Source organism: Phaenicophaeus curvirostris, chromosome 2, assembly GCF_032191515.1.
Source record: "Phaenicophaeus curvirostris isolate KB17595 chromosome 2, BPBGC_Pcur_1.0, whole genome shotgun sequence".
Lineage (NCBI taxonomy): Eukaryota > Metazoa > Chordata > Aves > Cuculiformes > Cuculidae > Phaenicophaeus > Phaenicophaeus curvirostris.
This window is the reverse complement of record NC_091393.1, coordinates 109272911-109289393: the sequence shown is the minus strand read 5'-3', so window position 1 is coordinate 109289393 and position 16483 is coordinate 109272911. Positions and strand designations below refer to the sequence as shown.

Sequence of the window (16483 nt, the reverse complement as noted above, 5' to 3'; positions counted from 1 at the left end):
ATCTGGGATTATTTAAATACAGCCATCCAACAGGGCGTACTACTTCTTATATTAGAGAATAGCAAATGTAGTAGTTTTAAATGAGAAGGGGGAAAAAGGCCACCCAGTCAAACCATTTAATCTGATCTTAGCTGTACACAGCGCTTTGAAACAAATAGGAAAAGAAAAAATTAAAGACATGGAAGTGACTGGAAAATGAGATAAAATGCAAAACCTGACCAAATAATGTTAAATTAATTTAATAGATGTGTTTGATAATTTAACTGATTTTCTAGATGAAGGAAATCAAGTATGTCTAATTTATCTGGATTTCAGTAAAGCATCTGATATGATGTCATGTAGGAAATCACTGATTAACTGTGGAAAACATAGAGGAGTATAAAAATTGTACAGTGAAGAGATGAATAAAAAAGACAAGAGATAGCATTGAATGGGGATTTTTTTCCTTTCCTCCTCTCTCTCTCATGTAGACACCACAGCCTGATATGAAGCTTCTATATCTATTAACAGGCTTCTGATTACAAAGGCTGCTTGTTTTAGGTCACAATCAAGGTGCTCATCTTCCCAGAATGCAAACCCCTTCTAGAACTAGCTAGTGCACTGGAGTCATCTTCTCCCTCATACTCCTACTACATTACGGTGCAATATTAAGCTTCTTGGTGAATTGTTCACACAGATGACTAACAGTTATTACTTGTCTTATTCAGATCTGCCAACATGTCCACTATACTATATTCCCCATTTCCCGCTATATTACATATATTTGGAAACTAAAAATCCTCAAGAGAGACTAGGACAGTCAGATCTATCAAAGTTCTTCAAGTATTTTGGAGAGCCAATGCCATCTATTTAAATGGTTGGAAGATCTATGTGTACCTAAGTCAAACAACTATAATTAACAAAATGTTGCTTTCTATGTTAACAAGATGAATATCATGGAGAATTCCCAGACTGTGTTAAGCTATACCATAGGAGCTACCACTGAAGCCACTGCAGGTGTATAAGGAAAAACAATGGTTTTCCCACAGGAAAATTAACTCCTAAGAAAGGACCTGAGATGAGTTCCAGGATCAATCTTCTTTGATATTTTCTTCACTCATCTCAGTACAAAATGTCAACCACACAATGAAATCTGAAGATGACATAAGTAGACATATTGTTAACTCTCAAGAGGCTGCCAATATCGGTCAAGAGGAACTAAGTGCTTCTGAGTTAATGAAATTGACACTAAAGCTTGTACTACAAAGTGCAGTTCACACATTTAAGATGTAGGACCAGTCACACTGTTTTTTTCCAATAAACTGGGATATTGTGAGAGAAAATGAGGAAAGGCATTCAATGGGTAGACTAGTCAGGTGCAGAATGAGCCATCTGGTTCTGATCTCACCTGTGTGCATTCTCTTTCACATATTTTATTGTTATGATGCCCATTCAACAGAGCAAATTGATTTTTTTAACTTTGGGGCAAGAATTAAAAATGCCTTTATTGATTAAAACGTTGCTTAACCTAATGAAGATTTTACAAGATCCCTCACTCTAGAAAAGATACAAATAACTTGCATAAAAAAAAAATTCTTCATTTTTAAATATAGAAATGTAAAAAATAGGTGTTTTGAAATGCTTCTGTTTTAAAATACATTTTTATTGTTTTCAAATACCTTCAATTTTTCAATTTTTCATTCTATTTTTTCATTGCCTGTCCAAGGCAACATATATTCTCTTTTTAATTCTTTAACCACTAATTACAGTCTTGTCTAGCAACCTTGAAATATTCTCTAGTACAGCCAGTGTGTATGGTTTCCATTATTATCCATTATTTTTAAATAAAAATTAATAAATATATAACTCAAGGTTTAAATGTTCATACTTCTATTGAAAATCAATGGATTTACTCTGTTGATTTTCATTAGGTGGGAGTCTGTGTCTCTGTTCTCCCTAAGCCAAAGAGTGATTTATGACAGAACTCTGCTGTTACCATCAGGGTTGTGCAATTTATTCCTGAATATTCTTACATACGGAATTTTGTCAAAGATTTTATGCAAAAAAAAAAAAAAGGAGTATGTTAACTCATTCATATTTATACCCCATTATCTCCTATCAAACCAGAGCAGGTTTAACTATAATAGTTGCCAGCAGACATTCCCAGATGGAGACCTCAGCATAAACAGAACCCCAGGGAGACATGACTCCATGGACATGGGAAAGGCCCTAAAGGATACTGATGAGTTTTGCTTTCCAGATCTGGGAAGATGAGATGTTACTTCACAACGTGGGAACTATGACTTAGCTGGTATTTTTCCTTTCTCCACTTACTGATTCCATAGATTAAATATTTCAGACCCACATCTACAGCCTGATTTTATACATTTGGTGTAAGTACATACATAAAATGTTCACTTCCACTGTATAATTCATCTTCTACATGTTCCCAGATGGAGAGTTCCTGAGAAGTCATCCTGTTCTTTCCAAACACTTATCTCCAAGGGAAGTAAAGTATTATGGGATGTCCTTGTTTCATTGGCACTGCTGGTTTCTAACTGCAGGAAATTTATATATGAAACAGGAGACATTGGACAGTATCTGTATCACAGATTTGCTGTCAACAAAACTCAAGTTTTTTCCATTGCATTTCTCTCCTGGACAGAAAGGCAGCCTTTATTTTGTCTTTGGGAGCATTGCCCCAGCCCAGTAATGAAAGAATTCTCCAGGTCATGAGCTTCATAGCTCATCAGAAGAGGGCGTTCATATCCTCTTTGTCCACCATAGGGATTGACTTGTCAAGATGACAGATCTGACTACAGGAGTGTCAAAAAACTGACTGTAGCAAAGGAAAGCACAGGAGAGATTACCAAGACATATTCTATTTTCCAAAGATGGAAGCAAGTGAAAAGAAAGTAAAGAAAACATGTGGCTGGACAAATAAATAAATAGGAGTCATAAGGCTTGCGTTACTTCAGTGTGGAAAACACTCTGAAAGTCCTATGTCCTAACAGAAGTGTCGAGGGAGTTTTGAAAAATCACCCTATGGCAAAGGCAAGGTGAGACAAATACTGAATGACATTTACTTGATGGTTTCCTTGGCCACTATAATTTTGCATGGATGTGGTTAGAGCAGGCTACCTGTCTATTTATTAAGAATATCCAACTATAGGTTTGTGAAAGAGTGTGATCTCTCCTGGCCACCACACATATGACTGAGAAATAGATCTTTGGTCCTTTTCAGAAGTGACTGTAGGGACTTGAGTTTGGAAAGTATTTCTAAGTCAATGGTATGCACAGTAGACACCTACATGGATTGCTAGGGAAATACTAATCCATTCCCATGAAACAATGTACTGACACAAATATCTCCTGTTAATTTTATGGTCAATCTGAACACACAAAACCAAGATGAAGGGATAAAGCTTATCCTAAATTTGATATATGGTAATAGATGACTCTTAGCATCTACCTTAAAGTCAGGTGTATCCCATGAAAAAGTGGCAGATGCTTTGTCTATTTTTCAGAATACAGGGACAAAGGGAAGCATTTAAATGAGGTGCCCCATCCCCGAGCCCTTGGGTGTTCTGCAATAACAACCTTTAGCTCACAGATCCAGAAAAAGTCCCTAAGACAATATATGTGCTCTCAGAAATTTAACCTTAAGTGATAAAGCAAAAAACCAAAACCCAGAACAGAATTATTCTGTATTACACCAACGTCCCATGAGCTTCAGCTGCTGACTACCATACTGCAGAGGCACTTGGCACTAACCATGCTAGTGGTTTGATCTTCTGCCAATGTACATGGGCTCTCACACAGGTTCTTCTTTGGGGTGTATGCTCAACTGTAATTTATATTCTGCAAACACAGAGATACATCTGTTCTAGTAATCTGACAGTGTTTTGGACAATCTGCTTGTGTGAACAATGTGTGCAAGAGGCTCGAGCTGTCAGACCTAGGTCTGTAAGACACATCCCTGACAACATCTGCTGACCCACAGGGTTCATGAGGACAGCTGCAACTAAGCTGTGCTTTTCTAAGACTGACCAGAAATGCAGGGATGACCAGGAAGTGTTTGTTATAGATATTTGTCTATATCAGGCTGTATCTTTGAGACTGCTGCAGGGTCTACTCCACATTGGTGCAGCCCCACCTGGAGTACTGGGTGCAGTTTTAGGTGCCACAGGATAAAAAGGACATGAATCTAATGCAGAGTGTCCAGAGGAGGCCATAAAGTTGGTGAAAGGTTTAGAGGGCAGGCTGTATGAGACGTGCATAAGTCACTTGGCCTTTTCAGCTTGGAGAAGGGGAGACAGAGTAGAGCTGTCATCACAAGGCCAGGAGGAGGAGCAGGCATTGATCATTATCTCTGGCAACCAGTGACAGGACCAGAGGAAATAGCAGGAAGATGTGCTGGGGGGGGTTAGGTTAAATATTAGGGAAAGGTTCTTCACCCAAAGGGTGGTGGAGCAGTGGAACAGGCTCCCCAGGGAAGCAGACACAGTGCCAAGCCTGAAAATATTCCAGAAACGTTTGGGCAACACTGTCAGATACATGGTGTGAATGTTGGGGTTGTCCTGTGCAGGGACAGGGGTTGGACTCAATGATCCATGTAAGTCCCTTCCAACTCAGCACATTCTATGATTCTATGGTCCCAGGAACTGCTAAGTATTCCCAGTAGTCTGAAAAGATATGAAACATAGAACAGTTGGCTGATATCTTATATCCAGATCATCTTATATCCAGAAAATTTTGCATCAGTTTGAATTATGATAGAAGTTCTGAAGAGTAGGTGTTCGCTGGTAAAATGATTGGTTGTACCGATTTTTTTAGAGGACTCAGCATTAGGCAAACTCCCTTTGACTGCAACAAGTGTGGAGTTATTCACAGAAAAGTGATTTTGAAAGTCCTTCACAATAAATGGCAGGTATTGTGGCTCTAGAAATGCACCTCACTTGTGCTGATATACTTTCCCAGACTGGTAAAATTCCCATCCTTCTCTACTAAATTAGAAAATTGAGAAAATTGTTTTTCTTGTTAACCAGATGTGGTTATGAGCACTGCTGGGAGAAAGATTTCTTTTTCCCACCCATTTGATGTGATTTGAAACAGATTTTCTTTCAGGTAAGGAAGAAAAGATTGTTTCAAATTAAGTGAAACATTTTGCTTTCAGATTAATTAAATCCCCTATAAACACCGGGCAATATTGATGTGAAAAATCAGAACGTTTTATTTAGAAATACTGAATAATATTTAATATTGAATAAAATTAATACTTTGACATTACTAAACCTAATCTTCTATTATTTTGTTTTACCTTTGGCCTTAATTTTTACATCAGTTTGATCCAAATTAAGAAGTCCTTTGGTTTCCCACCATAAAGGCATTCTCTGCAAATCTACATTTCAGTGTAGAATAATTACCTAACAATAGTACAAGAGCAGCCTATTCACAACAGGAGCCAGAGTTGCTGCTATGGTGCAGTCCCTTTGCCACGACATTAGTTGTGAAGCAGACAAGATAAGCTATAAGCTATAAGGAGTAGAAAAGATCTGCATGGAAAATGAGGTTAGTCTATCGATTAGGAACTCTGACTGCACAGTCAGCAGGTTTCTCATTCCTGTTTATATGATTGGAAATTAGACTGCATCCAGATAAGTTAATGGAAAATCATTATCTGAGAAAGGCCAAGGTGAAATATTGAAGTTCTTTGGGAAAGCGTAAAGGGATGATAATCATTAAGCAAAGAGCTGTAACATCAAATTTAGTTAAGAAAGATGGAATATACGAATCTTGGCATCTTAGTCAAGCTGTTAAAAAGTCACTAATATGACATTCTCAATCATCAGTCACTGACACAATGAGAAAGTAACTTTGATGGGAGTCTTGAGGAACACACAAGCCTAAGCTAAACCTCTCTTTCTGAAAATCATCCAGCCACTTTAGAACACTCAAGTTCTTCACATTTGTCTAGGACTAAAAGACACTTTTCCTCACTGTGCTCTAAAACCTGCCATCCACCTTTACAATGATAATTATCCCCTACCACTGGTCACTCCCACCTCTTTTACTTTTACAGCTCTCTCATTTAACCTCTGCTCAGATACAAACTGAAGGTGCACTGGCCCAGACAAGCTTCCTGAGAAAACCTAAGACTCTAGTCTATTAGGATGGAGAACGGTGTTCAAGAGAAGTATGTTAGATCCTAGCCTTCTTTCAGGATCATCTCTGTATTTTAAGCAGCTCTAGGGCGAAACACACAAAGCATCCACGGAAGCCCTATGGAGCACTACCATATGTTACATTTTGCAGGGTCTACCTCTGACTGCTCATAAAACAATATTATAGAATCATGTGTCCTATACCAGCTAGAAAAACCTCTTGCGAGACCTCTGAAATCTGGGCAGCTCCTGAAACCCAGGACCGAGTTCAGACTCCCTACAAACTCACACAGGCTTGTGGCAATCAGGGCCACAGCTCTTCTGGAAAAGATGCTTGTTTTGATTATTGTGCCCACAGCATCCCCAACAAGTGACAAAACATCAGCTGGTATTGCGGCTTAGGTGGCATTATCTGCAGTAATATTTTAAGACATCAATCACAAGCAATGTCTTTTAGTCAGATAAGTACAATTCAGAGTATAGTTGGTTCTCATAAAGGAAGAAGCAATAAGTTGCTATGCTTTATACAATCAACCGATTTCTTTATATTATTTTATTTGAAAAAAAGAAATCTAGTATATTTAGGAATAGCAAACTTACTAATTAAGCCGCTGATCTCATCTTGTTTCTATACTTAATTTTTAAAACCTCAGAAGCAGAAGCAATAACTCTGTGCTTATGCACAGTAGTTCAGGAACATTAGGAAATCATGCAGAAAGAAACAATTCAGAAAATAGGCACAAAGCAAACCAGAATATGCTTTCCAGCACTGAAATTAAAGCTAATGAGCCCTTCCTCACACAAACCAGATCAAATTTGGCCCATCTTGAACAACTGCAATGTGTCTTCCATCCAAAATGTGAACAAAGAGTAAGTTAGATTGTTGACCAAGTACTGACAGTCCCTAAACATGCCATATCATTAGCACATCTAATTTGGATGAAGCAGCATTTGCCAAACTGTGTTGTCTGATATCTTTAAGACATCGCCTTTGGAATTACTGCTTTTAGGACTGGAACGACAGTGATAGCTTTTCACATGGTGCCATTAATATCTTCAAAGCAGTATGAACCGTGCTCAAAGGCAGCAGTGTATTCTGGACAAGTCTGAGTCTTTTCTAGAAGATGCATTACTGCCAATCTGTGAAGAAACTAGTGTTTAATGGGGTTTCAATGAAGAGTATAAAACCTGATGGAGCAGCATGGAAACATAAAAGAAAGGTATGGTGAGGTGGGAAGGTAGAAGAGATGGAAGGTGAAAAGGGGGGGGATGGATTTCAAAAGCGATGCTATGGCATAACAGGAGCGAAAAACCAGTGCTATGGTAAAGGCAAAGAAAATTAAAGACCAACAGCAGGCTTGGAAGATACAGGAGTAAAACAAGGCTGATGAAGCAAGTGAAAATGCCTTGAAATGCAGCTTATGCACAGATTGTTACAGGAATCTCAAGGAGCTCTAATTTTTAGTCTTCCTTTTTCGAAGAAAACACCAATCTCTTTCCCTTCCACTCATCTTATGCCAAGGAAATCACTCTATTTTCTAAATTGAACTCTGTTTGGTATAAACAAATTCTGTGTGCCACTATCTTCAGAACACAACGGCAGTTTGTCCTTGTTGTAGCCACTTTGTATTTTCATGAAGTAACAGAACAGAGAAGAAAAATATTTTCATGCTCACTGTTTCAAGTAAAACAAGAAAAAAAGAAATATAAAACCCAACCAAACCTCAAAGCGACACTCCTCGCCCCTCATCCCACCTTATTTCAGCTACCACTTACCAACCACTGCAAAAGTGAACAAACAAGGTGGGTAAGGGGGAATATCTGGAAAATGACCAGACATATTTCATTCCACATTCTCCTTTTCCTCAAGAGTTTATCACCTCTCAGAGACGTGTTTAAATTGAAGTTTTAATGACTTCTAACCACCCAAACTGTCAATCATTCATAGTGCATCAGCAAACAGGTGGGGTTTTCAAATCTTGTGCTTTATTTATGTATATTACCATTTATAATGCATACCTTCATTTTTATTTTTATTATATTAAGAAGTCAGGTGAATGGCCAGACTATAGCTCAAACACTGCAAAACCCACAAACTCCTTAAACCCCAAATACTGTTAATTAGCACAGGGAATGGCTTCTGCATTCCTTAGAGAAATATATTCTGCTGTCCTACTTCATGCCCAAAATTTTTCTCCTTTTAAACAGATAAATCTGAACTGGCATTTAAGTAACAGCAAACACACAAGCCGGAGTGCCTTTCATTTACAGCTCTGGGTTTGCTGACTTTTGTTTAATAATATGAACACCTCCCAACCGTTAGCAGATAACACGCAGGTTTGTGAGTTACTATTAACAGCTCAGTAATCCTATTCTATACGAAAGGATTTGCATATCTGAAAAAACCTGTTGCCTTTAAAAACAAATAAAATTAGCAACACTGTCATCTTCAGTGCATGGCATCCACATAAAATTAAATATGGTCCAATGAAGGCAACTCTGTATCCACATGAGCAGTCCTGTTCAAGTCACCAGCATCACTTGCCGAAGTAATAGCCTGCAGTTTGCATATTAAATTAAGGCATGTTCATTTGGTTGGTTAATTGTACAACTGGTAACTAACACATCTTTTGGGTTATGCCAGCTGGAACACTTCTGCTCCATTCGTAAGCTCCAGACTGTTTTAATAATAACTTGTAATTAAAAGAACACAGACAACCTTTTCCTCCATGAAGATTTTACCCCATCACTCGGGGATTGATTTGAGAGTCACTTTACTGTGTAGCTTTTGTCAAAGCCTTTTTTTCCCCCTAAAACCATAATCCAATAAAATCAACTGAAAACAAGAAACAAAACCACTATTTCATGCCTCAATAACTGTATTTTTCCACTTCCAGTCATAACTTGTGCTTTTAAACACACTTAGGAAATGCCATCATCGTAACCTGCACATTGGTCAGGACTCTTAAACTACTTAATCAGATACTAAAACGCTATGAAGGAGCTGACATTGTATTAGAAGAGAAACAAAGTGAGCCAAACTCCACACATCCCCCACCCTCATACTCACAAGCGTTTGTGGAAGCCCTTACCTGCTGGGTAACGTTCGATAACTGGCCAGTTGTCCACCTGTAATGTGGCATTGCCACCACTTCTTGTGAAACGTACTACATGGTATTTTCCATCATTAATGATTGCGTTGATCTCTTCAATAGAGATGTCATCAGTTCCAACATTAAATTTAACTCCAATTTTTCCCTGGTGCTGCATGTTTAAAAAAAGAAAAGGGGAAGAAGAAAAAGAAGAACTAATTAAGAGTTGTTTTACCAAGAAATAGAGAGTGTGTCATACAGGGGAAGATTTCTAACAACATCTTCCCTCCTCAGATGTAGCTTCTGAAGGTTTGCATGTGACAATGACAAGCCTCCTGACAGTTCAGAGAGTCCTGGATGTCTCTGTGATGGATAATTGATATTTCAAATGAGTTAGTTCACCCAATTGAGTTCTCTCATTTTCCTAGGGATTCAGAGCAAGGTGAGGAGGGAGAAAGGAGTAAAAAAGCTCAAGTTGTCTTCTTTGCCCCCTCCCTCATCTTCATGAGGATTAAACACCACCTTTCCTTTTAGGCGTTCAAAACAAAAAGCCTTGTAGTGCGTCACTTGGAAGAGGTCTGAGGATTTTCTGGATGTAAAATCTAAGGCCCAGCCCTGGAACTTCCTTCTCCCAAACCTCATTCATTCTCAGAGTCTGCACAAATGATAACAAAGGAGGAAAATTCTTTTTTGTTTTTCCTTAGTTAAGAGGGGGTTTTTTTGCATCCCATTGTAGAAGACAAGAACAGACTGACTGACCAACAAGGACTTTCCCGACCACAGCCAGAAAGGAGCAAGAAGCATCTGTAACACTGGGATCATATCTTGTTCCCAACTAAGGACTGAGACGCAGGCTTTTTGCTGGGATTTGCCTGTGAACTACTGTGTCTGAGGAGGCCTAGGGCTAACAGAACTTTGTATGTACATTCACACTCAGAACCAAGCTGTAGATATTCCAGGTGATTGTGATATCAGATATCAAAAATATCATTTTTATTTTCTTTTAATTATTAAGAAGCTCACTCTAATAGGACATATTTTAACAAAGTCTTTTGATGTCTGTTAAAAGTTTAACTTAATAGTTTCATTATATTTGTTTGTCTCCTATAGAATCAATTCTATTCCTGAATAAGGACACTTAGTGAATTAAGAAGGAAAAAAGAAAAGCACTGCCCTGTATGAGATTAGAGGCTTGTGCACAGTAAGTACATCCTTACGTGAAATTTCCTATCACTGCTAATTCCTTCTTGAAAGTTAAAAAACTTCTTAAAGTTTTACACCACCAGACAAAACACAACAAAACATTTCACTTTGTACCCCCTGGTCACTTATTTCAGTCTTTCTAGAACCAGCTTCACCACTCCCACACAGCTTTTGTGTCTGCTCCCTCCTCTTTCTCTTGCTACCCTGGCACAATTCCTCACAGTAAGTGCATCCTGCAGCTACTTGTCTCCAGAAGTCTCCCAAGCAGTGACCTCAGGAGTTCTGCCACTTTATTTATTCTCCTTTCAAATACCTGGCTTTATTTTCCAATAGCGCTTGTGTATTCTAGATATACCCTTGAGCAGCTGCTGAACACCTCTGGAGGAAGCCCTTCAACACTATGGCACTATGCCATCACCTCTTCAGCTATGATCTGGTTTAGAATAGTGAAAGCACTATTCCCTGCTGAGATTTGCATAATGACTTTGTAGAGTATATCTTTTTTATTTGTGCAGTTGTTTAAATCATGTTCCAAACATTTCTCCTTTTTCCTGCAGATTGATTTAACATCTCCCTACTGGCTGCTCCTCCTACTTTTCCAAACCTATGAGGTCTCAATACACCTTACTCAGCATACCTTTTGCTTCTTGCGTGAACTGTAGAGCCATCTCCTAGTTCACTTGGGAGAATAAATGCAGCTCTATTTTATTTCAACTGGTTCAACTATGGCTCAGAATAGATTTTGTATCTTTTTCTCTCATGGATGCTTCACTCATTTTACTCATACGCTTACTCTCTTTATACAGAAATGTATACACAAAGAAATATAATGTTGTTCTGGCTCTACAAAAGTCTCCTCTTGTACTAATTTATGAAATACAGAAAAACCACATGTAACGATAACGGCATATGCACCTCTTTTCACAGTACTTTCAAGAAATCAAAGGCTTTGAGGATTAGAAAAAGCTAACTAATTTTATGGTGATTCATAATTATACTATTCCTAACCTACACTTTACATACCTGCTTTCCTAGTTGCTATATATATGTCTATACATATATTATTTTAGATCAAAAAATTACAAGGAAATAAAAATCACCTTGGAGGGAGTATGCCAGGTGCAGTCAAAATGAAGTGGGCTTAAAGGTAAAGACATCAGCAGCTTTTCCAAAGTAAGAGAACGTGGTGCTGCAGTGGTTACCAAGTTACCATTGTAAAAGGCCAGGTACTGGTAAGTTAAATTAATGCTTTATAGACTTGGAGGCAGACTTTTAGCCTCCTTTGATACATATATTTAGTGAAAAAATCAAGTTTCCCTCCATATGTACAGAAGCACAAGCACGCAGCTGCAATAACAAAGAGTATCACCCAAAGAGCTGATAACATTCTACAATACTTTTTTGTTCAAATATATTTGTGTAGCTGAGAACATGAAAAACTCCATATTTAAAGCACGTTTCATTTTTGCACAATTCTTTACCACTTGCAGGCATTTACATAAACTCCCATCAGACAAAGAAGCAAATCCAGGCTTCAAGTTTAGGTCCTCTTTAATTTTGTATCTATATTTGTCTCCTGAACATCACGCTAAACATGATCTGGACTACAGTCCCATTGTGCACAGCCCTTTAGAACCACAAAATTAAATATGATGCAAAGACTCAACAACACATGGACCCAGACAGATGATGACACTACCTCAAAGCAATAAGTCACCACGCATCAGCTGAGCTGTGATAAGCACCTTGTATGTAGATTGTGGGGGGCTTAAGCCCTCACATAACCATGCAGTAGTTTGACTCACTGTACTCCTTCTTCACTGCAAGATAACATAAGTCACATTATTTTTCATGTGTCATCGGTTGAGACCATGTGCACATGCCGTTATTTTGGACCAGCTGATGTACAGTAACCTGCTGAGATAACCTGATCTCAGCTCTCAGTCCTGTGATCCTTAACATAAGGGGTCTGTAGCCCATTACAAAGAACTGCTTTTTATTTTCCCTTCTTTTCATAGCAACATGATAGTGCAGGAATAGAAGAAAATGATAAAACTGAAGCAAGCTAAATTCCTATTTTTGCTTCTTAACCTTTGCCAGCCTTAGTTGCCTAAGTGCAGTAACGGAAATTTTCCTTTATCACTTGTTCATTCATAACAACATTAAACTTATTCTTCCTATCAGAATCAGCATCAGACAAATGCTGAATGAATGGTTCCCTCTTCAGTACCTTGATGACAGGCACTATGGAAATGTTTGTGCATTACTAAGTACCACAGTAAGTCAACATTACTGTTGAATGATGTTATCCTTGCTGGTGACCTGAAACAGCATAGCATTTCCGGCTCATATTTCTAGTAGGTTATGTTTGCTCGCCAGCAGAGATGATAATTTTGGAGCTCCTCTGGAAAAAAAACAACTCTGTGCACAGGGTCCTTAGAAGCCCACCATGTTGTTCATGGTTCTTTACCTGTGTTTCATTTTTCTCAGTCTCACCCTGTGGTGAGAGAACATAGCAATGAGATCAAGACCTTTTCCTAATGTACCTTTATCTAATCAGGACTAGGAAGGTCACGATAACTATAGTGGAGGTGTGTTGACTTTCCTTGATACCACAACAGGCAAATAAGCCTATTTGTTGCTACCTAAAGTACCCCTATGCATTCCTGCATTGTGCTGTGCAGGGTTTCCTACAGTTTGACTTCTGCTGTCCAGCCACTTGTAGGAGTCCAAGCTCACAGGGCAAGAATAAATATGTCAATGGCTTCAAAGCAGTCAGATAAAAGCATGAGATATATATGTTTATCTCCAATCCTATGTTTCTAATGTACTCTGAAATACTAGGGATTTTGACTGTTCACAGTATAGGCATATGTTTATGCATGTGTATATACCAATCATTTCAAAACATTTTGTCTTCAAAAGCACTAGCAGCTACTATTTTATTCTGGCAACTCCAGTGGAACATTATCAAACACCTTTTATGAATTGTGTACTCTATATACTTCTACCTTGGCTTTAATAGGCTTCTGATGAAGCACCCAGAAATCTGATGAACCCGAGAACAAAGCAAGAAACTTGAAATGCAAATCAAGCCAGCAGCTGACAGGGCAATTTGTTCCCTGTTGGACCCGAGTCCACGGCTACTGATCTGCCAACTCCAAATGCAGTAAAACCTATGCAAGTATAAAATATATGTATACATATCTACCTCCAGAAAAATGTTGTTTCCTATAGCATCAGCAAGGTTTTACTGCTCTCTGTGGTAATAATTCTGGAAACAGTCAAACATGAGCCTGTGCAACTTTGGCACACCAGCAGTTTTAGAAGAGACCTCAGACAACCTGAGCTCATAATATTTACAGCCTGTAACCACTTCCAAGGAAAAGCAATAATACCATGAATCCCACTGGTGAACTAATAGAGAAAAAGAAATTCAAATGTAGCCTCTTGGATCTTATAGCGTCAGTCCCCAGTGCACAACTTTCTGGTGAATGTGATAATAAAGACTTAGAACTACCCAACAGTTTACTTTGATTTTATTGAAGAATAAGCGTCTTGAGTTTTATTAAGAGGAGTGAGATCATTTTCACTCAAACATAATCATAGAATGGATTAGGTTGGAAGGAACATTAACCCCCATACAGTTCCAACCCCCCTGCTGTGAGCAGGGACACCTTTCACTGCAGCAGGTTGTTCAAAGCCCCACCTAACCGAGCCTTGAACACCTCCAGGGATTGGGCATCCGTGAATTCTCTGGGCAGCCTGTATATATTATAGGAATGTACATAAAATAATTAAAATAATTCCTGGTTTTCTGAATTCTATAAGAAAATGCAGATGTAAAACCAGTATTGTTTGCTTAGGAAGGGAAGGATATATAATTTGAACACCAAGATTAATTAAGTAACTACATATATTTCAGTTAATGACCCATCAATATTTCATATTACTGTCTAGTATCTTCCAGAGGGAATGCTTCCTGGGAAAGACACAGACAACATAAAATGTCTGAGAAAAGTTCCTTAACTGAATCCTTCTTTTATATCCCGATGAAAGAAGATAATGCTTAGGATATGAGGCTTAAAAGTCATGCTCTCAAGTAATACGTCATTAACCTCACCTCATAAATGAATTTTTTATACATTTTTGGTACTACTTTTCTCTATGGGAAGTGATAAAATATTCAACCTAATTTTTATCAGCAGTAATCACATTTATTTACTTTTTAGTTAACTGCAAGACAATGCACTACAGGCACAGGCATCCTCATGTCATCCCTCATCTTGAGTACTTACAGTTAGGCTGTGTATTCCTTCATGACTTCAGACAGGTAACTATTTTCTGGGATGGATTATAGCTTTCAGTATATCAGTGGTTGACATACTGTAGAAAATGCAGGAAGGGCTTGAAAACCCTGTCAGAGCACTAGTGGGCAAAGTTATCACTTCAAACAAGGAAGCAAAGATTTTGTTGATGTCTGATAGTGTGCATTCAACCTGTGCTCAGCCTTTGATAGACTGGCATCTATCTATCAAAGTCTGGAAATGTTTGATTTCTCTTTCTTTTCCCAAAAGTTGGGGAAAAAACAACCCAACTCCACAAACAACCTAAACTTCTCCCTTTCCTAAGCCTATAAGGGGAAACCGAGCTTTTCCCAGGGTTCCTTCTTGCCAGTTCTCACTTTTTATTGGTAACTTTCCTGATACGTGCTCATTTCTTAAATCCACAGCTCTATAGACATTAGGTTATGATAAAAATCCCATTTTTCATTTTAAAGCAGTTATGTAGAAAACCTTAAAACCCAGAGCCTTGCAGACCACTGCGTTGGCAGGTTAACAGAAAGTCTGGAAATCATGTTTAATCCCATGATTTTAAACTAAATGTTTGGATTTTTTTCCAGCTGGAGGTATGAGACATTGTGCAAGTGATACTAATTTCATTCTGTGATACTCTGTGCAAGTGACATTGATTTTGTTACCCTCATGTGGGGTTGGAACTAGGCGATCTTTAAAGTCCCTTCCAACCCAAACCTTTATATGGTTCTATGATTCTATTTCAAATCTGAGGACCATGTATCAAAGCAGGCTTCCTCTCAATCCAGTCTCCCAGCTTTTTTTACTGTTCCTCTTTCCTCACTGGAGCTACTTCTGGCAAGATTTGCTCTTTACTTGATTCTCAGCCTCCTGGACCACAGGACAGTGGGACTAGAGGGATGATTTTGCAACACTCCCCTGCAAAATGCTCTGTCAGACTTTATCTACAGCTGACTGGTCTTGTCGAGCCTCCAGTATGCAGCATCCTTGCATTTTGTAATATTTTTCATGACTTGAGGGATATAATTACTTGGGTTAAGTGGTGGCTGGAATCCAAACCTGACCCTTAGATTCCTGCAAAAAGCTACGTCAGCTCGGCCATACCTGCTTGCACACACCAATCAAATTTGAAATTGCTGCCTAACACTATGCTAAGCCACAATTCATTCAATTCAGATTGGAAAAATGTTGTCTGCAGAGCCACAAATACTACCAATATTCCCTGCAGCACCTGTGCATTCTCACCTGAGCACAAACTCCCTCATCTACACCAAGACTGGAGAATCATAGAATTATTGAGTTTGGAAAAAACCTCTAAGATCATCCAGTCCAACCATCAGCCCAACGCCACCGTAACTACCAAACTATGTCCTGAAGAGCCATGTCTACATGTTTTTTGAACCTCTCCAGGTATGGTGACTCCACCACTTCCCTAGTGCAGCTTTATGCCATTTCCTCATGTCTTACCACTTGTTACTTGGAGGAGAGACCAACACCAACCTCACTACAACCTCCTTTCAGGTAGTTGTAGAGAGTGATAAAGTTGGCCCTCGGAATCCTCTTCTCCAGGCTAAACAACTCCAGTTTCCTCAGCTGTTCCTCATAAAGCTTGTTCTCCAACCCTTCACCAGTCTCCTTGCCCTCCTCTAGACATGGTACAGCAGCTCAATATCTTTCTTGTACGGAAGGGCCCAAGATCCTTCAAGAGACAGTACAAAGCACTTGAAAA

The 16483-nt window shown here is 38.7% G+C and overlaps 1 protein-coding gene across 29 annotated transcripts in view; it reads right to left on the bottom strand.

Moving 5' to 3' along the window:
• NRXN1 (neurexin 1) overlaps positions 1 to 16483 on the bottom strand; it is a 790728-nt gene that overhangs the window by 125750 nt on the left and 648495 nt on the right. For all 29 annotated transcript variants that reach the window (XM_069850390.1, XM_069850392.1, XM_069850405.1 and 26 more), the window contains one exon: positions 9236 to 9407. In XM_069850390.1, coding sequence (XP_069706491.1) covers positions 9236 to 9407 — 172 coding nt within the window. The remainder of the gene's footprint in view (positions 1 to 9235; positions 9408 to 16483) is intronic.